This window comes from Pezoporus occidentalis, unplaced genomic scaffold, assembly GCF_034315485.1.
Source record: "Pezoporus occidentalis ecotype Australia unplaced genomic scaffold, CSIRO_AGI_Poc_V1 ctg112, whole genome shotgun sequence".
Taxonomy (NCBI): Eukaryota; Metazoa; Chordata; class Aves; order Psittaciformes; family Psittacidae; genus Pezoporus; species Pezoporus occidentalis.
This window is the reverse complement of record NW_026912907.1, coordinates 1,235,196-1,260,248: the sequence shown is the minus strand read 5'-3', so window position 1 is coordinate 1,260,248 and position 25,053 is coordinate 1,235,196. Positions and strand designations below refer to the sequence as shown.

At 37.5% G+C, this 25,053-nt stretch overlaps 1 protein-coding gene across 1 annotated transcript; it reads right to left on the bottom strand.

The window, feature by feature from the left end:
* Positions 1-27: 27 nt before the first annotated feature.
* On the bottom strand, positions 28-25,053 carry EPYC (epiphycan). Its single transcript, XM_062633294.1, has 6 exons — positions 24,886-25,053; positions 8,039-8,192; positions 5,241-5,399; positions 3,544-3,746; positions 1,934-2,029; positions 28-396 (listed from the first exon to the last, which is right to left on the bottom strand). The coding sequence occupies exons 1-6, from the start codon at positions 25,051-25,053 to the stop codon at positions 226-228; spliced, it is 951 nt and encodes a 316-aa protein (XP_062489278.1). The 3' UTR covers positions 28-225.

Below are 25,053 nucleotides of genomic sequence, written 5' to 3'. Positions count from 1 at the left end.
TATTTTTCTTGATATTGCTATACAACTTGCAGTTGGGTAGATAATGGAGCTGTCTTTAAGCATTTAATATTATTCTTTATATCTCAGTAATTGATTTCATTATTAATAGAAATATTTACTAAATTAATGAAATTTGGAAAAAAAACATCTTCCTTTGTGTATCAGTGAGCTAATAATTTTTCTTTAAAAATTCTTATAGTTTACAATATTGGCTTCTGTCAAAGCTTAAATGAGGTTGCCAACTGGCAAACGGGGTAGACACATGTATGCATAAGGGGTTCTGCTCAGGTTGATGGGATTACCATCCAGTCTGATGTCTTCAAGAGCCCTACGTACATAAGTAAAATCTTTAATTTTGCAGAAAGTGTCTTCATGCATCTCTTGAATGTTGTTGTTCTAAAAAAAACACAATAAAGTAGATTAGAACAGTCATCTGAAAGTATTTTTTTACTCTTTGAAGAACAATTTATGGATGTATTTTCAATGCCAACAAGATACTTTCTTGAATCCAAGGGACCAGATTGTGGCTGCAAGTCATCAACAGAGAAATCTTCCAAACCAGGGCTAAAAGTCTTGGTCAGTGTAGAGCTTCGAAACTAAGTAACCCAAAGCATGTAGCAGAGACAGCCTTTGCAGGAGAGGCCTGGTAGAAGTATAGAGTGTTTTCATTTCTGATATCATAGTGAAGAGACTTATTAATGCAAATTGGAACCATCATAGGTCAGTGCAAAAATCACAGACCAATAATTATCATCCTGACAACTTGTTATGCCTCAACCTGCAAAGGCACAAATCTGCAATCTGATCTGTGACAATTTTCTTTCCTCAGATCCTCTCGTATTAGCTTAACCCACATCTGTATATGTACAGGGAAAATTTAATGCTTTAGATTTTATTCCTTTGCTTTAAATTCCTCTCATATAACTTATCTTCACCAAGATTTTGTTCTTTAAGTAAACCGTTTCCAGCAACGAGTTGCTAGAATACAATATTGTCTGAAAATTGAGACTAAAATGGTCATGCCCTAAAATGAGGGCTGTCTGAATATTCTTCCCATCTCCACTCCTTTCATAGTCAGAAATTGATGTGGAAAAGTTGAGCTCACTAGCTTTAGTCTGTAGCACATAGCACTGACTATTTAATTTACAGGCATGCGCAGGTGAAAAAAATAGCTCGTAGGTAGAGTATTTCTGTAGATTTATTTATTGAAAGATAAAGATCAAATTATGTAAGGTGCGTTAAGTTATTTGTTCAAACGTATTTTTCTGTATTTAATATAAAAACTTCCGAAAATCAAAATTGGGCATTGGTACAAGAGGAGATAAAGGGAATGAAGCAGAGGTGGAAAAGGTCAAAAGGAAGAATTCAGAAACAATGGTTTAGGTAAAAGCAAATTAAAAAAAAAAAGAAATTACATAAAGATGATGAATGGAATGTTCCTACATAGTCAAATAAAAAAGTTTGGCTGAAAGATGTTTGTTAGTAAGTGTGAATGACCTGTATTTAAAAAAACAATGAAACATAGTCTATATAGGTACAAGCACTATGTAAAACAACTTTCTTTGGGCATCTAAATATACTCCTGATGGAAGATTTGTATGAGCAGTGTGAAGGATTTCTGTCTTTGAAGTCTTTTAGACTAATGTTGCTCTTGACAGCTGTGAACCTGACTTTAGTCTGTACTCACGGTAAATCTAGAATTTTATGTTTGAAAAATATTGTATTACAAATTTTAATAATTAATGCTTAGTTGACCCAAATTTTACTTCTTTCAAATACTGTTTTCACTAGTTAATTGCATGTTTCCAATAGTTTTTTGGTCAAGTATGTACAGTTTTGGATAAACAGAAGAAACAAAAAGACAATTGCTACGCTTTCCGGTTTTAGTTACTATTTGAACATGGCAAATAGAGCCATTACTTCTGTAGCCTACCTGAAGATGAAGAGCTTGGAGGCTTTCAGGGAGGGGCAGTGGAATGTGATCCAGGTTATTGTCAGTGATGTAAAGATGCTGCAGTTCATGTAGATCCTAGATAATGAATGAAAAGATGGGGGAAAATGACAGACATTTAAAATCTCTAGCAAGTAAGTTTGAAATCTGTCACTGCAATGAGCACTGCTGGATACTAAGATATTTGGTTTCAGCATGATATGATTGAAAAGGCAGAAATTCAAGACAGTCATGAACTTTCATTTGTATAGGCTGAGATTTGTTGCTGTCAAAGATTATGTGTTTGGATTAAAATGAAGGAAAAATATTTCTTTGAAGTCTCTAGAGACTTGGTAATTAGAGATGCAATTTCAATGATGTTTTTCTGAAGTGAAAATACTGCCTCTCCCAGTGATTATGCAAAAAGGTTTCCTATTCTGTTTATTTTCCTGCTTGTGTGACAAGCTTACTGAATTTTGCAGAAGTGTATTTATGTTGAAGCAAACTATAACTGCATAAGAAATGCCTGATCTAATAATTTCTTTCATCTGAAAAGGTAAATATTTTTTTCCCTTGCCTTAGTGAAAGAAGGAGGTTTATCTGGTTATTATAACCATAGTAAACCTGGCTAGGTCAATAAGAATCAGTAGAATACTCTCATTTTGCCCCCTTTTTAAACTCATAATTTGTCATTGTACCTAACTCCTTTGAGTGCAGTGTCTTTTTTTAATTCATAGTGACAGAACTTTCAGATGTCAGGGTGAAGGTTAGTGGCATATGTAGAAGATTAATACTGAAATTTCTTCGTGGCTAAAATCAGGACAGTGAAGAAGAAAAGGGTGCTAGGCCAGAGTCTCAGTTTAGAAGACTTATATTTTCCCATCATTCCTGTTCCCAAAACGTGCCTCGTCTTGGGCTAGGAAAAAATATGATTGTGTAACTGCTGTTGATTGCTTCATTAAGAACCTGTTTTCCAAAGGAGAAATTCAGACATGGCTGGTTACAGCTACATTCTTAGATAGAATTGAATAATGCATATGATCCAGCTCTGACATATGAAGCTAGCCTATGTTCTATAAGGACCTCATATTTCACATGCAGTTAGGAGTAGTACATGGCTGCTTCTCCCCACCAAAATTTTCACGGAAGGATGATCACTCACAGGTTCCAAATTCCCTGCTTTTCAAGGTGGAAAGAAAGTATATCCATTTAATGAATAGTCTAGCAAGTTTCCCTGTAGATACATTGCAAAGTAGGTTTGAAGGAGCACTATCCACAGCATTGCCCTTTCCTCCTACCTACATCTAAGGGAACATTGAGCATGTTTCTGGAGTCTTGCTAGTCATGTGGGTAGTTGGTTCATAGATATATACATAATATACCATCATATGTCTTGTGTGGATTTTTGTAAGGAAGAATAAAAGGGGTTCTCATGTCGAGCTGCTAGAGCTTATATATAGTGGTCCATTTCCATAGATTACCCAGTTGTCAGTACAATCATGGTGCCTATAGTCTTAATGGTTTTACTACTGTAGATGGATACTTAGGCTGCTCTTCTGACCACTTCCTTCGTAAAGAGGAACAGAAGTCTTTCCCATCAAACCCGGACTTACTTTAAATGCCTCATTACGTATTCCTTTGCGACCAAGTCTGTTCTTACTAACGTCAATGAATGTTAAGGTAAATGGTAATTCAGGGAGTCTCCTTATCCTATTATCACGAAGCACCAACTCCTGAAGTTGGGGCAACCTCCAGAAGGCATCTTCATGAATCTCTGATATAAAGTTTGCAGACAAATCAATCCTCTTTAAATTGTCTGGCAGAAAAATAAAATGGAACAGACATGTGAGATTGTATTCCCTGAAAGTTTTTCTGAAAAAAGCAGAAAAAGGCAAATGGGTTATTTAAATTGTAGGTGAAGTGTTTTGAATCAGGCTCATTCCTAACACACTGCGTAATAGTGTTTTCTCTCTTTCTCAGTATAAAATGTATAATCCGTATTTGAACAGTTCTTATTAAGAAGGAAACCAACATCTTGTTCTCATGCTGTGTATAACTGCCTGTGTTATTCATCATATATCTTCTAGTGAAAGATTTTAAAGTTAATAGTTTTAAAATTTCTGTGTGTTCTGGAAATATTTAAATGCTATGGTTTGGAAAAAAAAACACATTTAAATGGAAATAAACATATTCCCTACCACCTTGTTTCACATGTTTCTTTATTTTCAACGTTTCCTTCTATGTAAGAAATTTGATGTATTGATTTTTTTTCTAAACCACCCTTACTTTTTCCAATCAAGAAAGAAAAATTAAGCTGATGTTTGGCAAAAGAGAACAACATCTAAATATCAGTGCACTAATATGCATTAATTTGAAATGTATTAATCTTGTTGTTTAATTATATTTTCCATCCAGAATGTTTTTAATTTTATTTTATTTTTTCTTTTCTTATGTTAACAGCATATTTTAGCCTAAATAAATTTTCTCTCTTAGAATTTAGTCTTCTTGCTTTTTTATACAGCAAACATGGTCCTTCCCAACCTTCATCTTGGTTTGAGCAAATCAATCCTTTCTAGTTTTCTTTTATAAAAGGATCTTTGCCTTTCCCTGCGTTACTGTAGTAGCCTTTTTAGACACTGATTACACACTTTTCATCCTAAAATCAATAAGATTTATTTACACAAAGCTAGGTCTAAAAGAATATGACTTGATATTCAAGCTGGTGAGTGCATAGTATTCCCTCTCCCTAAACAGGGCAGGCTTAATACTTCCTGAAAAAATCAAGTATCTTTAAGAAACTTAAGCAGTGAATGTGACAACATAAGGCTCCTAAATCACCAGTTTTAGGCCACAAATAGTTTTGCATTAGCAGTTTTCATTTACTGAAGATTTTCTTAGATAATTCTGGAACAAACTAATGAACATATAATTTAAAGGTAAAATTGAAAATTAAAAGTTTTTTACACAGATATTTTGCAAAAAATTTAAAGTATGTCTATTTAAGAATTGAGCTTGCTTAGGAAAACAGCACTTTCTTATATGCTACAAATATTCTTTGAGATATAGCTTTTTTTTCCTACCTTTCTACAGCTGATTACAATCCAGAGCAAAAAAATAGATTAACATTGTTTTCTCTAATAATTCAAAAATTTGATAGAGAATCTGCATTTGAAGTATTGACCTTTACATTCAAAAATAGCAAGCCGCTTCTCCATACCATGATGAAATATTACATAAAATTAATCACTATGTCTTAGATTAGCATGAGCTAGAAATAACAGAAATTGAAGTTAATTACACCAATACATACTTAAGTTAGCAAAGTCATTTCTGTTGATCTTTCTGATTCTGTTGTAGCGTGAGTAGAAATACATGGTTTTCTTAGGCAATGGTGGAACAGCATAAAGTTCACGATCATCACAGTAGACTGTCGTTCCTAGGCATGTACACAAAAGGCAAGTAGGAAGGCCTATCAAAGAATTTGAAAGAAAACAGTTTGTTACAAAAAAGATGTACAAAATTGATATGCAAATTACTGCAATAAAATGCTCACCGAAGCGCATCCTAAGATTTTGTTAATGATAAAATTCACTCCTATTGTGTTTTGATTACAAGATCGTATAATTACAAGGAAGTGAATCAATTCTGCTTAAAACTATTTTTTCTGCCTGTGCCCATTGGAAAGTCATTTAACATGTTCTGAGCAGTGTTTCTGAGACTATGAAAATAGAATATTAGGTGACAGCAGCCAATCAAGATCAATTTCCCTCTTAACTGACAAGCGTGCACTTCCATCCAGCTGGAGAAATATCAGTTAATGACTGAAACTTGATATGATTTCCCAAACTTGGTTCTGTAAATAGTATTTCCGAATAATTTGTAAAGAAATTAAAATTTTCTTACAGAGCTATGGAGAAGAATCTCAATTTCCTTTTCATATTTTTAAATTACATTTTCTGATTCAGAAATTTAGTATCATGAAAAATTTTTCTATCAGTCTGAGTTAATGTAACTTGGAGACCATGTTAGCAAAACATTTCGTTACCACTAGAAGTATATGAAAATGAAAATTAATCCATTTCATCTCAGTCATAAAACTGCATGAATACCATGAATTCAAATGTTTCCTTAGATGGCAGTGTTCAAATTTGGTGAGAATTGTGACACTGACTGGGTTGTCTAAATGGCATTTTTTTCAGGAAATGTTGTTAGCTGCTGTGAGTGATGATTTTTTGATACATCTTTTCTTTGATTATGGGTGTAAATCAGCATATCTATTTCTCATCTTTTAATCCCATAGAAATGCTTTTCTGTTTCATTCTTCCCTCCTCCTTGTAGCTGATGGCTGCTTTGTTGTTCTGATTACTTTATAAAATTGCAGCATAATTAATGAGTATGAAAACATTTTTCTCCAGATCAGTTGTTACATAGAAGATTTACCTTTTTAAACTGTGTCAGTTACCAACAGACTGCAGTAACTAACTGAAAGGTGGGTTATATATGTGGGGTCTTTTCAGATAAGATTAAAGAGTCAGCGACCAGAGTACTCCTATAATTACATATCTCTACTTTGGCATCTAGGATAATTGGAGAGATAAGATTTTTAGTGTATTTTCCCTAACTTCCTCCACTTGAGAGTTTAAATTAGTTACATGGAGCAAGCCTGACACAGGGAGAAAATAAACTGTCATATATTGAACCATTCCAAGAAATCTAGGCCTAAATAGATGTAGAGTTTAGGATAGCTGCCATTTTTTGGAAATATTGCAACATAGTACAGGAAGAAAGTTTCCTCTTCTGTCCAATTTTTGGTCTGGGAGGAGTGTTATTTGTCTCTTATGTCTGATGTAGATTGAAACAAGACAGACGTATGGGGAGGATACAGAAAGATATCAACAAGAAAAATGAACTTGGCTTGATGTTCCTGACCCTTGTAGTCTTCTATCCAGCACCATGCCAAGAACAGCAGCAACATCTGATGAGAAAATATGTTGCTGAAAAAAATAAAGACACAAAAAAGATCTGATTTGATATGTTACATCCTTGAGCCTCCCATACATGGCTGTAGTTGCTGCACTGCTTGATTTGCATCCAGTGCTCAAAAATTTTGACAGAGACAGAATTCATGATACGTAAAATACTTGAAATGTTTTGTAACATCCTGCAGGTTTCAAAAATGGAGAAAATTGTGCATTTTTTTCCAGAACTCCCCAAATTTTTGTTTCCATTTTTATTTGTTTTGACATCAGTATTTTTTGGTTTGGTTTAGGTTTTTTGCCTGGTCAAGGATCACCAGCAATATGTATAAAAACAATACTAGGATCTTCACTAAGGACACAGTTTTGGAAGCATGATTTTTTTTAATTTTTTTTTTTCCCACCAGTGGCACTTATTTATAGTATTTGGTATAGTAAAAAGTAGGATTTTCCTGTTGTATGTTCGTCACCATAAAACACAAAGGCCCATCACAGCTATGGATAACCCTAGTGCGCATCAACTACAAGTTTAAAGTAGCTGTTAACAAATGCCAGTTATTAACATCACAATGTTTGTGTGGGAAAAGACAGATTGCATTTTAAAATTTTAATTCCTCTGTGTGTAGAAAATACTTATTTCACTACAGCTAATCAGAAGAACAGAAAATCAGACTCATCCAAAATTTTAAAATAGCTCCCTGTCCTTAAGTTTTGCAGTTTCTTGTTTTCATGGTCAAAAATTCATCCACATATTAATTGCATTCTGTATGAACAGACTTATAAAATTCATGTAATATATCACTATAAAATAAAGATAGTTGGTAATGATATTGAAACCCAAGTAAATAAAAAATACTTGTAGCATTTGCCAATTGTTAGAAAATTTTTAAATTGTGTGTAGGCATTAAGTAAAACTTTATCTAAAAAAAAGCTTCATTGTTTATTTTCTTGGCATGAAAATGGCATGAAAACATTTTGACTAGGTGCCTATTGAATTTCAGATAGGCATGCTATATCTGTCTTCAGTAAGAGGTACAGAAATTATATACCTCCTTTACATTCATAAGCAAGCAAAGTGGGCTTACTCAAAAGCATTACTACACATGCAAAACTCATTTTTCTTCCTACTAACCATCTTGAGTTTGGGGTCCAAGAACCCCAGACCCCTGTGCTGAAGACCCATCAATTAATTTTGGTGTTGATGCTTCCTCTTCAAGTTCATCACTCAATGGTGCAGAATAATAATTCTCTTGAATTATAGAAGGTAGTGCTGTCCCAGTCTCTATCTAGGGAAAATTAAGAGGGAACAGGAAATATTACTGCTTATTTCCACTGAGAGCTGTTTCTCTTCCAGTTACTTATATTCTCCCACTAGAGGTCACATATGTTCTGAGGTTTAGTGCTTGTTCTGCATTTTATCCCACAGTTATAATGAATTCTGATGATGTATAAACAATTAATGAACTCCAACATAATTACTTTTTACCTCAGTGTTTTAAATGTTTTGTTGTATGCATACATGTACATACTTTATTAGCGAGAAAATGTGCTAACATAATGCTTTTTCCATGTTTATTTAAAATTAGATGTGTGATAAAAAATGATATATTCTGTGCAACAAATGAAAATTTGCTGTGAAGCATCAAAGAAATGTAAGTCATTTAACCAAATTGTAGATTGTCCCAGCATAAATCTAAATGCAATGTAGCTGTGCAGATGCTGTTTTAAGAACACTAACATACTTTAAAAACCTTATTTTCTAAGAATTATGAAGTCTAAGTTCTCATACTGCTTACTAACACATTGGCAGTGATTTTGACAATTTTCTTGGCAGGTCCTTTCATGGAACTAGAAACATTTTTAGTTCTCCACTCAACATAATTGTCAAACCAGTCAATTTTATTGTGTTAATTTTAATTCTAAAGATTAATTCTGTTTATTTTGTATAGGACAACTTCAGGATAAAAATAAAGATGTCGACTTTTTCTTGCATTATATTACTCCATAAATACCATAAAGAGTATTGCAGACTTCCCAGGTTTGTTAAAGAGGGGCCCTCATTTGCAAAAAGATAGTGTTTTACTGCAATCACCCAGACACTGAGAATCCACCCAAAAGTGACATTTGCAAGTTACTTTACCACTGCGTCTTGATTTCCCAGTGTATAATAACATTGTTTGACCATACTAGCGCCTCATTTGAAAGTGCACTTTTTTAATTTTAAAAGCCCAGACAATTAACTAATGTCCTTATAGAGCTTTGCACATCTGAAGTAGAAGTCAAGTAATACATGCACCCCTGTGGGCGCTTCACCACTGTGCTACAGTTGACATTCTTTAGCCTATTCCTAAGGCAAGACCAAAAATAGGAATTTCATCACAGTGTTCTTACCCCAAGTGTGAAGGCACTGAAGCCTAAAATTATACTTCATCAAAGATTTTCATCCTTCTAGCACAAAACCTAGCATAAACACAACACAGCATAAAACTACTGAATCCTGAGTTTTTCACCTGACCAAAATCTCTTTTCTTGAGATCTTCCCCAGGTGCTGCTGGCTTTGTTGTGACCATGGAGAACCAGTTGTTGAAATCACTCACATTAGTGCTCATAAATTCTAGTTGTAAAAGGCAGGTAAAAACATCCAGACTAGAAAAGTGTTTAGGATTTCTTAAATTAGGCTTTCTATGTAGACTATGCAAACTAATGGAAGTAACACACCAAGCACAAGCAAAGCTTTTGGTATATTCTGATCACTATTTAAATCTCTTGGTTTAACTATATAATATTCAGCAAGTAGTTATTTTTCTCTTTTTATTCTGGACAGGGTAGATTTTAAATATATTTTTGTGAAATGCTTATGTGCATTTGTCTGTATAAATATATTTACTACAATTTTGTAAGTAAGCCCCTTACACTTCATAATATACTCCCTGGATCTTTGGTGTAGCTATGTATCATTACTAGCAGTATTAAATACTATGATGTTGAACTACTTGAAAACACCTAAATGACCATCTAAAATATATTTTTTTGCACAGAAATTGCAAAAATTTATGTGCAAATTTTTTTAAGTTATATAGTGGCCATAGCTTCAAATATTTTGCCTCGATTAGTTTCTTTGAGGTGAAAGACTATAGAAGCAATGAAAAAACAGGAAGAATTCTGAACCTCACAGACTCCGATTTTGACTGAGTGCACTTCAAGTTCTCTGTATATTCTGCAGCTGTATTCCAATAAGGCATAGATACTATTACTTGGTAGGATTTATGGATAAAAATGCCCTGATACAGTTACTAATATGCAGGGTGATCAGTTGAGCAAAATGAACTTCAGCTGAACTCTAAGTAACCTGTTGATGTAAGAGTGAGGATGTACCTTGCTCCTTTGAGCAGACAGATACACAACGTTCCCATCTCCAGCACTGAAAGTGGAACTGCTTAACTAGGAATGGACCTGGGGACAAATCAAAAAAAGACTTTGGGAACAAAGGAAATGGGACAGATGTTCTCCAAATGGAAGAAGCCTAGAGGGAGATGCATTCCAGACTTTTGTTGACCCAGGGTAGTACTGCATTAAAGTGTTTGCACATGCTGTCTACTTCTTCACCAGTTCTGTGAAATCAGCTAAGATTACCTGTCCCAAATTTTGGGACAAAAAGCAGAGATTTTGAGACCTATTATCAGCTTTGTATGCATCTTTTTGTGGCAGTTCTAATGAAAATAATATTCTGGACAAAAGTATTTTCAAGACAGTTTGTAAACAGGAGTCAGACCTAAGATAAAGTTCCTTTCACTTGTCATGGGAGTTGGGTCATCTACACTGATGGCCACTTCTCTGAATATTTAAGGGCAGACTTCATGGAACTTAACTACCTTGGGATTTGTGATTTGCTTTATGTTATCTCAGATGTTCTTAGTTGATTAGTCACTGTAGCTGTTGGGTACCAAAGAAGTAGCATTAACTTCTAGTAATTCTGTTTCTAGACTGTTATCTCTTTCTTATTACAGGATGTTATCTCATTTTGGAGATGCACAATTGAAAGTCTCCCCATAGTTTCCTTGTCAATATGCTAAATCTGGGTTCTAGAGAAACTGTTCCAAACAGTTAGAATTATCAATTCCATCTCTTGCACCAGTTATGACTGTCATAAAAAAGGGAAATTATTACAGTGAATTTATGATGTTGCCGTTTTTACACTGGTAATGGAGTAGGAGTTCAGATACGTGTGTACTACATACCAGACCCAGAGCATGAGCAGTATTTGTTTCCTCTACATAGGTACATGTGGAACCAGTAACCTAAAGGTAAAAGTCTGGTTTCCATTATTGGTGATCTGATCCATGCAGCTTTCTGTCTTTTGCGTATTTGATAAATCACACAGGATTGTAACAAAACAAAGATATTTCTTGGACTATACTGTGCAGAACGATCCTTCATCTTCCAGATGTTTGTTAATTTTTGGCAAAATGGACTTTACTGAGAAATTGAAACGAAAATGTTTCTATATCACTCAATGGTAATATTTTTCATAGGGTTTGGGAGGGTTTGGGCTGGGGTTGTATTTCTTTTGCTACTCTAAGTAATATTATTTATGAAAAATCAAAAAGCAGGAAGAATATTGTAGAGAAATACAATCAAGTTTGGGGGTTTTGCCAACAGTTGCAAGTCTTGAAATTGCAACTACCCTGCCAAGCCAGGTATAACGCATGGCGTATGAAAACATTTACAGGGTATCACATCACCTACCTTTAAACACCTAACTCTGTGGTTTATAGTTACTCTCCACTGTCTCTGAAATAAATCAAAAGATTTAGAGGATACCAGTGCTGAATATTAGCCACAGAGTATGACAAAAGAAACTGATATCTCTCTTAAGATTGCAAGAGGCATCTCTTTCTTTCTCTGCCCGATATTTATCCAATGTGACTACATTTACAAATGAAACTTCTTAAAGTGGGTGGCAAATTTAGAGGCACTTTCAGATCAGGAAGTTGTAAAAGTCAAGAGAACAGAAATCTGAACATATCAAAGCGCGATAAAATACAATTGGCAAAAGTCAAGTTGTAACTTCAGTCATCCATAGGCTAGGCATTTAGTCTATGCTAGCATCCTTTCACAGCAGAGAATGAGATAAAACTTCCGAAAAGCAACTCCAGCCACTGACCACAGATGTTTCTTTTAGGATGGGCTCTTCAGGTATCTATCTCTCACCAGTGGCTGAAAAGAAGGTGAGACAAATGAAAAAGTTTTTAAGATTGGAAATGGCTCAGGAGGCTGAACTCTGTGTATGGGTAATACAAGTAAGATGAAAGAGTATCTGTCTACTAGGAGTCAGTAGGGTGGAACAGAATAGAAATGTAGGTAAATGTAACCTATATGAGGATTATAGACCCACATAATCTATGCAAAGTAATAAAATACAGAAAATAAACAGATTTAAAGAGGAAAACAGCAAGGCTGGAAGCTGTCACTTGCTACATTTCTAATGTGGTGTAATTCCAGGGATAAATGTTTTGTCTATTGTTTTATGTTTACACCTTTCAGGATCGAAGTTGAAGTATTACATGTAATTAGTTTAAATCCACAGGAGAATCTGAACTGCGTCCTGTTTCATTTCTTCTTTTACCGCAAAAAATATACTTAAAAACACAAACGACGCTTCAGAACTTAACAAGAGACTTGCTAAGTCTCTTGTCGTAAACTTGAAGGGATGGTTGTACCACACCGACCCATCAAAAGGAACTAGTTTTCCCCACAGCTCTTCTGAAATTACCAAAGGCTTACAAGAAAATGTCTAACTATGGCAGAGGTTTTTGGTTTGTTTTCCTTTCCAAAAGTGGATTATACTTGTTTCTTCTTGAATTTGCATTTAAAGCCTTTTTTTGTCCTATTGGTTTATGTTAAAAATAAATAGATCTTTGAACCATTGCATGTTAATGCAAGAAACACTTAAACTGCGATGATGTAGCTCAGATAAATTTTCCTTTTCTTGTTGAGAGCTACATAAATAAGTTGTGTAATAAAAAATTAGTGTAATAAAGTCAATCAGATCTTGGGGAATGGGAAGATATTATTTTTTTAAAAAATCCCTAAGTAAAGTTATTTTACCTACTCACACTCATTCTCTCAGATTTTAATTCCTTGTACATTTACAGGCACATATTCCTACATACCTAAATGTGTATTCCCTACTGCTCTGGCCAGGATCACCTGTGTTCAACACAGAAGACAAGGGATAGAAGATGCTGATTCCTTTTAGTGCCTCTGGGATTCTTCTTGACAGGCATTGAAAACTAACCTTTGGACAATTTTTCATCTAAGATTCACTAGCTGTCATAGGGTAGTTGTCTTCCTCAGACTCTTGGATACTCCAATATCCATTGATCTTAAGCCAGGTTGCTGCCCACTGCCTCTTTTCCTCATTGGGAATGTGATTTCATGATGGCTCACATGGAAAGGAATGGTATATATTGTATTCTATAACTGTATTTCCTGTCTGCTGGGGGTAAGATGAAGTGCTTTCACCAAGAAGTCATCTATGTTGCAATGTTATTAGGGTGAGGGACCTTTGTTTTTTTTTGGCATAAACAACACATTCCTCAGTTTTGCTGCAGGGAACAGTGTTTTGGAAGTGGTGCAGTCGAATACAGCGTCCTTCTTATCAATGCAGATCACTATTTAACCCTTTAAGCCTTTTAATTTATTTATTTTGTTGTTTCTGTTTGGTTTGACACACACATACACATACAGACAACCTTAATATTTAACTTACAAAACTCTAGAGTTGTAACTCAGTTATCTAGAAATTTGTTACTGTGGCTTCAGCCTTGGAAAATACAGGTAGACCCTCAGTTGCTTTTGATTAGTCTTAGACAAGAGAAGTAGTCTTTTTAGCACCTTGAACACAGTATCCTAAAACTTCTTGTCTCAAAAGCAAGTGTATATATTTCATGACTGATTTTACCTGAGTAAAAAATTAATGCTACACAACATTGCTAAAAAGATTTTACTGACTAATTCTGTTGTCTGAGAATAAAGAAATTTGATATAAACTGAGCTAATTTGTATTTCCCTGAGTACAAATGTAGTCAAAGTCTCCTTCCAGAACTGTATTTGAAATTACAGATTTTGTTTCTAACATTCTGCTTTGAGGTCTATGCAATATCTGAGCCTATAAAGAGCGCATTTCTTTGAAACAGTGCTGAAGTTTTGACAGACACAAAATTTCAAAGAGAAATATGTCAGGTTTCGAAATTGCACTACTATAAAGCACAAAAGAACTGAAAACTAGTCCTAGATAGTTAATAAAGATTTCCACAGGAGCTCCCACTAATCCAAGCCACATACACAGCCAAAGCTGGACATCACTCAGAGACCAAAGCATCTACCAGAAACACTGCCAGCCCTCAGACTTGTGGTAAGGAGCTGTCTCAGATCAATTTCCAGAGTTCACTGTAAAGGAGGGTTCAGGGTCTCAAGCATATTTCCTCTTGCAGTCCAGGCAGACCAGGCACTGCTGGAGCTGAACATGCTTTTGCCCAGTTCACCAGTCTTTTTCCTAAATGCATTGTGACTGTTTTGTTTTAAATTTAAATCCAAATTAAAACCAATCAGTATTAGAAACATGAACAAAAAAGATGATTCACTCAACTTCATACATTGAGTTTAAGCTTAGTCTCATTGCATTCCTGGTGCAGACAGTGGAGGAAGAATCACCTCCTGAGGGAGGTTCAGCACACATATGCTGCGAATTAACTCCCTAAGGTGCTTGTCCATCTTCTTTTGGCTGTAAATGAGACAATAAAGGCAACTATATCTTCTACCAGACATCAAGGCCAAAGTGTGGTGCCAGATCTGTTTTTCCTTCAAATTTCTACAGCTTATAGTGCAAAGACGTTTTGTCTGATTTGATCCAGTCTGGTATGTACACATAGCCTGCAGTGATACAGACATAGTGTTCACAAGCTGCTGTATCTTCATAACTAGAGAAGTTTCTCATAGTTTGTCTTCACAGTGTGAACTGTCATGCTATATAGAAACATCCTGTCAGTGTAAGATCAGTTAACAATTATATAATGACAGGTTCAGAACAGGAATATGGTACAAGGAAGAAAGAGCTGAAGATGGGGGCATAGGTATGATATATTTCCTGCCATTGGAAGGGACACTCTACGCCATAAAGATAGGCATTGCTACACAACTCTGAATATCAAAAAAGGAATTATAACAGAGCACTTTTTTTCTGCACATTAATTTTCTGTACTTCATAGTTTTTCTTGAACTTGTTGTCTGAACGCTATACCCAGGATTGATAGCTGCAGCTATTACATCCAAAGCTACTATTTCCCTTTCTATTAATAAGGCTTAGGTCAGGAGTGGAAATTGAAAAGCAGAAATTGAAGTTGGTTCAAGCTTAGGCCTCCCGTAAAGAAAGTCAGAGCCAAAACCATTCTTGAGAAGTAACATTTAAAGTAAATTTTCAAACCCTAGATTTTCGTGATGTCACAATAGGGATTGTGCTGCTATGAAATATGTACAATTACTAATGCAGTACCATTTCTATACTATTTTTTTCTTTAAACAAAACAAAAAAAACTGGTACAGTCATTAAATAAAACAGCTATGCTGATACTGGTGGACAGCCCACTAAGTCTTTAAGAATCTAACAAGATACTAGATTGCATCAAGGACTTTAGGGAAAGAAATTCAGTGAAGTTTTACTTAGCTAACTCAGATATCGTGCAGCTAAGGATTCAGGAAGAAATTTCATTAGAGCTTTACAGATGTGCACACTCTGAAGTTGTCTCTTCATTTCAGTGTCTCACACTTAAGACTATTTTGTGAAGGGAATGAAGCACTTCTGCACTTCAGTAATTCAAAGAACCCATCTGCTAAATTTGCACAAGATTTTTACTCCAGCTCAGATGAAAACAAAGGTGCTGGCTCTCCATTCATGCAAGGAAGACAGCTGAGACATAAGTTGCTAGCCTGAGTAGACTGGCATTCCAAATCCACCTGTTCCAAAAGACATCCTAATCATCAAATCCTAAGCTCTACCAGCTGGTCTGATGATAAAGAAGGGAAAGAGCAGTTTTGGTAGGAGGCTTGCCAGACTGGTCAAGGAGGCTTTAAACTAGATGTGTTGGGGGAGGGGGGCATCATTCCATCCCAACACACCCAGTAAGTTGTCAGAACCTATAATAAATGCTTGGAGCAATGTAGCGATATCCCAGCCACTCCAGCCAATGAGCCGGCTTCAGTTGGAGCTCGGCTCAGATGACTCTATACAAATGCCCATAGCATGGTGAACAAACAAGAGGAATTAGAGCTGTGTGCACGCCTACGGGGGTATGATATAATAGGCATCACAGAAACATGGTGGGATGGCTCCTACGACTGGGGTGTTGGAATGGAAGGTTACAGGCGCTTTAGGAAGGACAGGCCTGGCAGGCGGGGAGGGGGAGTTGCCCTTTATGTTAGGGATAGGCTGGAGAGTATGGAACTCTGTCTGGGGACAGGTGAGCAGTCCACAGAGAGTTTGTGGGTCAGGGTTAAAGGGAATATAGCTATGGGAGACATTACTGTGGGGATCTGTTACAGACCGCCTGATCAAGGAGAAGCTGCGGATGAAGCACTCCAAAGACAGATAGGAAAAGCCTCACGCTCACAGGCCCTTGTTCTCATGGGGGACTTCAACCACCCTGACCTCTGTTGGAAGGATGGTACGGCCCGGCAATCCAGGAGGTTCCTCGATTGTGTAGAAGACAGCTTCCTTCTGCAAGTAATAGAGGAGCTGACAAGGAGGGGTGCCATGCTTGACCTCGTGCTCACCAACAGGGAAGGGCTCGTTGGAAATGTGACGCTCCAGGGCACCCTTGGATGCAGCGATCATGAGATGGTCGAATTTGAGATCCTCAGGACAGTGAGAAGAGCGTGCAGCCAGCTCACTGCCATGGACTTCAAAAGAGCAGACTTTGGCCTCTTCAGGAACCTGCTTAGTGAGGTTCCATGGGATACAGCCCTAGAGGGCAGAGGGGACCAAGACTGTTGGTTGATATTCAAGGATCACCTGCTGCAAGCTCAGGAGTGTTGCCTCCCAAACAGAAGGAAGTGCAGCAGGAGGGCCAGGAGACCTCCTTGGATGGATAAGGAGCTCCTGAGGAAAATTCAAATGGAAAAAGAGGCTTATAATAAGTGGAAGCAAGGACAGGCAGCCTGGGAAGAGTACAGGGATGTTGTCTGGGAAGCTAGGGACCAGGTTAGGAAAGCTAAGGCCCAGTTAGAATTAAACTTGGCTAGGGAGTTAAGGATAACAGGAAGGGATTCTATAGGTACATAGCAAATAAAAAACAGACTAGGGAGAATGTAGGCCCCTTCAGGAAGCTCTGAGGAGAACTGGCTACACAGGATTTGGGGAAGGCTGAGGTTCTGAATGACTTTTTGCCTTGGTCTTCACTGGCAAAGGCTCTGACTGCACCACCCAAGTCTTAGAAGGCAGACACAGGGACTGTGAGAATGAAGACCTTGTGCCCACTGTAGGAGAGGAACAGGTTCAAGACCATCTTAAAAATCTGAATGTGCACAAGTCCATGGGTCCTGATGAGATCCATCCGCGGGTCCTGAAGGAGCTGGCGAATGAAGTTGCGAAGCCGCTGGCCATCATATTTGAAAAAATCATGGCAGTCAGGTGAAGTTCCCAATGACTGGAAAAAGGGAAATATAACCCCCATTTTCAAGAAGGGGAAAATGGATGACCTGGGGAATTACAGACCAGTCAGTCTCACCTCTGTGCCTGGCAAAATCTTGGAGCAGATTCTCCTGGACGGCATGCTAAGGCACATGAAAATCAACAAGGTGCTTGGTGACAGCCAGCATGGCTTCACTAAGGGGAAATCCTGCCTGACCAATTTGGTGGCCTTCTATGATGGGGCTAGAGAACTGATGGACAGGGGTAGAGCAGTTGATGTCATCTACCTGGACTTGTGCAAAGCGTTCAACACTGTCCCACACGACATCCTTGTCTCTAAATTGGAGAGACATCAATTTGATAGATGGACCGATCGGTGGATAAAGAACTGGCTGGATGGCTGCACGCAAAAGAGTTGTGGTCAATGGCTCAATGTCCGGCTGGAGACCAGTAACGAGTGGTGTCCCTCAGGCATCGGTTTTGGGACCGGTCTTGTTCAACATCTTTGTCGCTGACATGGACAGTGGGATTGAGTGCACCCTCAGCAAGTTTGCCGATGACACCAAGCTGTGTGCTTCGGTTGATACCCTGGAGGGAAGGAATGCCATCCAGAGGGACCTTGACACACTTGTGAGGTGGGCTGATGCCAACATTATGAAGTTTAACCATGCCAAGTGCAAGGTCCTACACCTGGGTCAGAGCAATCCCAGGCACAGCTACAGGTTGGGCAGAGAAGAGATTCAGAGCAGCCCTGTGGAGAAGGACTTGGGAGTGTTGGTTGATGAGAAAATGAACATGGGCTGGCAGTGTGTGCTTGCAGCCCAGAAAGCCAACCATATCCTGGGCTGCATCAAAAGGAGCGTGACCAGCAGGTCGAAGGAGGTGATCCTGCCCCTCTGCTCTGCTCTTGTGAGACCTCACCTGGAGCATTGTGTGCAGTTCTGGTGTCCTCAACATAACCAGGACATGGAACTGTTGGAGCAAGTCCAGAGAAGGGCCACGGGGATGATCAGGGGACTGGAGCACCTCCCGTATGAAGACCGGCTGAGACCGTTGGGGCTGTTCAGCCTGGAGAAGAGAAGGCTGTGTGGAGACCTCATAGCAGCCTTCCAGTATCTGAAGGGGGCCTATAGGGATGCTGGAGAGGGACTCTTCATTAGGGACTATAGTGATAGGACAAGGGGTAACGGGTTAAAACTTAAACAGGGGAAGTTTAGATTGGATAAAGACGGAAATTCTTTCCTGTTAGGGTGGTGAGGCACTCGAATAGGTTGCCCAGGGAGGTTGTGAATGCTCCATCCCTGGCATTGTTCAAGGCCAGTTTGGACGAGACCTTGTGTGATATGATTTAGCGTAAGGTGTCCCTGCCCGTGGCAGGGGGGTTGGAACTAGATGATCTTAAGGTTCTTTCCAACCCTAACTATTCCATGATTCTATGATTCTAAATGGGGGCCAGAGGAGAGTTTGGATGAGCTGTTGAAACAATAACAGAATACAAAGAGGCAGAACTCATAGAAGGAAAAGAACAAACAAAAGGAAACATGATTACTTAGCCTAATATGAAAGACCTCAGAATTTTTCAAAGGATTATAATTAGATAATCACTAAACATGAGCAAAGATAGAGCAGACTTGGAGCAGAACCCCTTCTGAGATGTGCATCAAACCACACTGGATTCTGTTTTGAATGGATCTAAAATTATTCTTATCTTAAATGTTCCCTACATGGGATAGAAATGCACGTTATTTAACTTGGCAGTGTTCAGGAAAAAAAGCCTGTATAGCCATTGGTACCATTTAGGAAATGGGAGTAATTTTCTAAAATATCTGTGTCCTTGTTTCATATCTCGTGTCAGTAGAGATGGTGCACATTACTTCTTTCTGGCAGAAGTCACAAAACTTGAATTTGGGGGAGCCCAGAAGGAGGGGAGGTTAAGTGACGAGTGAAATCAGGGGAGCAAGCAGCTACTGTAAAAGGTCTATGTATTCTCACTATGGAGTTTCAGCAGTCACCTCTCTCAGAGGAATTTCATATAATGTGATATGACACATTTGCAACGTCATTGCATATCCAACTTGAAGTCTCTTATTTAATGAAATACCTGCCACAAAGATAGAAAAAGCAGTGTAAGTCTCTCAAAACTGCAAAGTGTCAAGAGGGAGGTCTTGCACAAGACAACCCATCTTTATGTGTGTGTTAGCAGAGATGCTTTGTGTGTATGTGCACGTACATATAAGTGGAGGGGTGTGTATAACTCAAGTTCTGAGCTTTGGGAAGGCACCTGAATATTTTATCAGTTTAATTAAAATTCAGCAAGATAATGCAGGGTCAAATATAAGGAATATAAGGTTTTCACAATGCCTGTTTCTGATCATTTTGTGTATCTACTTTCTAGCTCACTTCTGTGTGAGCTAGAAAAACAAACCAAGATCAACCTGTATTCAAGTCCCTTTTTATGCTAGGATAGCTCATTTGCTTCTCAACCTTGTTGATACCCTATCTTACTGATGAAAATATTTTTCTGATGCCCTATATTTTCACTTATTTGCCTAACTTAGCTTTTCCTATCTAAAGAAAAATGGACTGATTATATTTAACAGGTTCTATAATCAAAAGTTTCAACATGATTCCATTAGACATTAGTAGCTGATATATAGAGTCTCTTTTGACAATCTGTTTTTCTCACACAATATCAAAGCAAATTTTGAACTTCAGAGTGAAAAACTGAGCTTTCTTTTTTACTAGCAAGAAGCTTACAGAGGAATGCTTTTGACAGTCTGCCTTCATTGTATCCATTTTACAAAAGGAAATCTATCTTTGTGTATGTTTGCAGAACAGCTGGGACAATGAAGACCCAGTCTTGACTGGGGCCTCTGATCCCTACCATGATATAAATATTCATTGAAAGTAATAATGAAACTTACTGTGAAGAAAAGGAGCAATACAGCAGCTCAAGTTTGTACTGTTGAAACTGTCAGTTTCAGAAGATAAAATCAACATAAAGCTTGTACGCTGTCTTACAGTGACATTCCTCTGAAGTGTCTTTGTCCTTTAGGACTTTGGAATTTTTTCCTTGGTAATGTTTTTTTTTTTTACATTGCCTTTTTTAGCCATTATCTAACAGAGCTGGTACTGTTCTCCCTACAGTCTCTATGCACATTTTATTTCTGACTGTTATATTACGTAAGGTTTTTTTAAGTAACAATTTCTTTTGAGATGCAAAGCTTCAGCTACCTATTCCATGTATCACTAACCTGGGAACTTGAAAACCACAGATTTTATAGCCCATGGCCCACCTAATACATGAAAATGCATAGCTTTAATTAAAGGTTCAGTACAATTCTCCCAAGTAAATCATAGCTACAAGTATTTCCTCCTTGCAAAATATTTGCATTAAAAATGTACATATATTGAGTACAGTGAAAAGAATGCAAGAAATGAAACAGTGGTGTGACATGGTTTACTGGCAGACTTGACAGTGAAAGATTAATGGTTGGACTTGACAATCTTAAAGGTCTTTTTGAACTTAAATGATTCTATGTTAGCAGCCAATGCTAGATAACCTCTGATTCCTCTTCTCAAGTAACTTTTCCAAACCTCAAAGTTCTTCTAAAATCTGTGAGAAAAATAGACAAATTTTGAGTGGAAAATTATCAAGAGCTGTTATCTAGATAAAATGTTCTTAGAAAAATGTTTGCAAGGCAATAAAGTGTGTGTGTATATGCACGCATGCACTTTATTTTTGGCATATGTACTTCACAAGGAAAAACACTCCCAGAGTATGAGAAGTAGGAAAGAATTCATGAACTTGGCTTCAGTCACTCTTAATTAACTTTATTAAGCTGAAATTTAAGTGCTAAGCCTGAGACAGGTGGCTAGAGTCCATCTAAAGTTAATTGAGGAAGGTAGGCGCATTATGTCTGTCTGGGAATGAGTTAACTTTCCCCACAGTAGCCCTTCTAGTGCTGTACTTTGCATGTGTAGCTAGAAGGGTGTTGACAACACACTAGTGTTTTGGTGACTGCTAAGCAGAGCTCTCACAGCATCAAGGATGTCTCTCCAACACCCCTACCCACCCTCAGGCTTGTAGACTGGGGGTTGGCAAGAGGCTGGGAGGGTACATAGCTGGGACAACTGACTCAAACTGACCAAAGGGATATTCCGTACCATGTTCCATCATGATCAGCAACACAAAGCAAGAGAAAGGAGATGGGGAGTGGGGTTGGTCTTTGTTATTAAGGCATTTGTTTTCTGAAGAGACAGCTACATGCACTGGGGCCATACTTCCTAGGAAGTGTTTGGATATCTCCTGTTGATGGGAAGTAGAGAAAAAATCTTTTTTTGCTCTGCTTTGCTTCTGCACTCAACCTTTGCCTTTCTTCATTAAACTGCCTTTTTTATGTCAGCTTATGAGTTTCTAATCTTAACTTCTTCTCCTATCCCTCTGAGAAGGCAACTTGGTGGGCTCCTTCAGCCAGCCAAGGTCAGTGCACCACAAAAATATCCAAAAGTATGATTCATACTTGTCTCGAAGGATGATCTTGGAATGTAGCATCTAATTTTAGACAGATAGAATGAATAGAAGGAATCCCTCAACAATTACCCCTCATTTTGGTGGTTACACATCAAATGAATGATTACAGTACGCAACAGGCAACATTCTGGAAAGGACATACTGGCATAGGCACTTCTGAATAATTTCTTAAGATGCACACGTGTGTGCGTAACTCCCATTGAAATCAACAAAAGCAGCACACAGAATGCATCTGACGTCCTAGAACCTTTCAGTCTCCTGGACCTGCTGAAGATCAGGTGGATGCATAACCTTGGAAAGGTTTCATTTCTCAAATGAGTCTATAAATGTGTTAAACAGAATGATTTCTTTTAAACATAGCTGAATTTTAAAATGAGGACAACAACAACAGAAAATGTGATTTTGTTTATTTTCTCAGTGCTTCAGAAGACTAAAAACTTGATTCAGAGCTCTCTAAAACGAAATGCAGGCCTTAAATCAGAGCCTAATGAGTTACTGTACACAGGCTAGATTGAATGAAGGCCTGCTGTTTGGGCCTCTGTGGTATTGCTCATCATTTAAGCTATGCATAATAAAAACTAACTTGCAACCTTGAATAAATATTGGGTTTTACACATAGAGAGATTTGTGTAGTTCACATATTTATGATAACAGGATTGCAGGGAGGAAAGTCATAATCATGAACAAGAAATCAAATGCATTCTGTTTAAAACTTGAATGACATCAATAATATTCAGTGTCTAAGACAATGTGCAAGACTGAAATGCATAGCTATAAAGCCTGCTTGTTTTCTACAGCACTGACCATTCTGAGCTCTCCCTGGTTTAGGGGAATTGTGAATGCTTAGGTTTGTTTTGGGTGGGACATGGTAAGAAGAATGTAAGCAGAAAAGGATTTTGGCTAAGCATCTAGGAAAGAAAAGGCTCACACAGGGAGGTCCATCCATATGCAAAGCAACATTCATTCCAAGTACTATGATGGATGACCTTCTTTTGAATTTTGAGAAGGCTGCCTGAGGAGCTAAGTAATGTGCCATAATCCTGCTCCAGAAAAGAAATTTACAAGGCAAAATGAAAAGACTTTTTGGACTCTGTTGATTCCATACTTCCCTAAAGAAAGCAACCTGTGATTGAACCTGTTGTATTTATTTTCCTTTTTTTTTTTTTTTTTTTTTTTTTGGGTGTAGTATTGATCATCCTGAATTTCCTTTCGGATAGAAAAGAATCACCCTGCCTTGTCTCTGCTCTTCATTCAGACTTGGAAAGGGGCCACCCTATGCTTCATTGTCTTAGGACCTCAGAGAGAGAGGACAGCACAGGAGGGTCCCACCTACCATTCAATGCATTCCTAAGGAATCTGTTGATACAATGAGAAAATCTCTGTGTTGAGGCATATACAAAATAGCCTCACCCATTTCTGGGAAGGAAGCCATTTTTTAGCACTGATAAAGGCTTCATCTTTAAGAGCAAAAGAGCAAAGAAAGACAGAAACTGTAACATATTTGCCAGTGTGAAATAGAGAGAATCAAGTATCCAGTCACTAGAAGCGTGGTGATTTTATCTGGGAAGAAAGCTCTAGCTTATAGGTATGTAAAGAGCTTTGATTCTGCATGGCACAGGGGATCAGGCTAAAGTCAAAGTAATTTCTTTAAGCAAATTTCTTTGAAGCATATTTATTTTCAGTACTTAGATGAGAAAAATTGTTTTCTACACATTGTAAGGTTCTGATCTTAGTGAAAACTTTGAGATTACTTTTATAATATGTATAAAAAAATATTCTTAATTTGTCTTTATCCTTTGACTTCAAGGGTGCTACCCAATTTTGATCCGATGAAAGATCCTGTCCCTCCTGCTGCAGTCTTGGTTCACTCAAAAGAACATATTAACATGAATTATGTACTGCTATGTGTAAAAGTACTAAAATATTATGTGTAATAACAAACCCCAAAATTATTATTTAAATGTTATGTTTTTCACTCAACTTCTATCCCACTCAATCTTGAATTATACAATGCATATATGACCTTCAGGAAAGTGGTGCCCATCCCGACACAGCAGAGTGAGAGTAAAATTAATGCAGCCTTTTAGCAACGTGGAGAAATACAGAAATACAGGGGAGAATGAAGCATGTAAGTCAACATACTCATAGTATAACAGAATTTCAGCAGGATTTTTTCAGTAACCTTTAAGTGTTTTCCTTTTCTTTTTTACTTCATTTTGCCCACTTCTCTAATAGAAATAAAAACCACTAGCATTTATAGCCTTGAATAAATACAAGAAATACTTGCATTGAACATTACTACAAGAAATTACCTACCTATTGCTACAAGAAATAACCCCAGGAAACCGCATTTTACAACCTCATTTAGTGGGGAATCCTGGATGGCCTATCTCAACTGTGTTTGTGTCTGATCCAGACAGACAACTCACAAGCACAATCTCCAAAAGATTTTGTGGCAACACAAAGAAACCTGAGGGAAGCATAGTACATTTCACCAGCTCTTAATGATTACCACCAAAAAAAAACCAAAACCCAAAGAAGAAACAATCAGGAAATCTTTTGGCCACATTTGTAGATTAGGGAAAATCTGAATGAACTATGGTGTCTTATCAGCACAGAAAATTGTTGATCAACCTAAGGCAATAGCAACCACATACGTAGATATGTCTGACAATGTTTTTTGTGGCCAAGAAAAACACATTAGTAACCTTTGCATTTGTGCGTTTTGGAAAGATAGAATAAGTGATATTCTGATTACCTCTAATTGGTCAGACTGCTCATTTTCATCATAGACAAATGCCTGAGGCATCTCTCCAATTGGTATGTCATAGAACTCGGAATCATAAATTATATTATCAGTTACAGGTGCAGCTCCAACAGACTCAAAGATAAAGAATCCCAGAAAAATATTTAGAAAGGTCTGCAT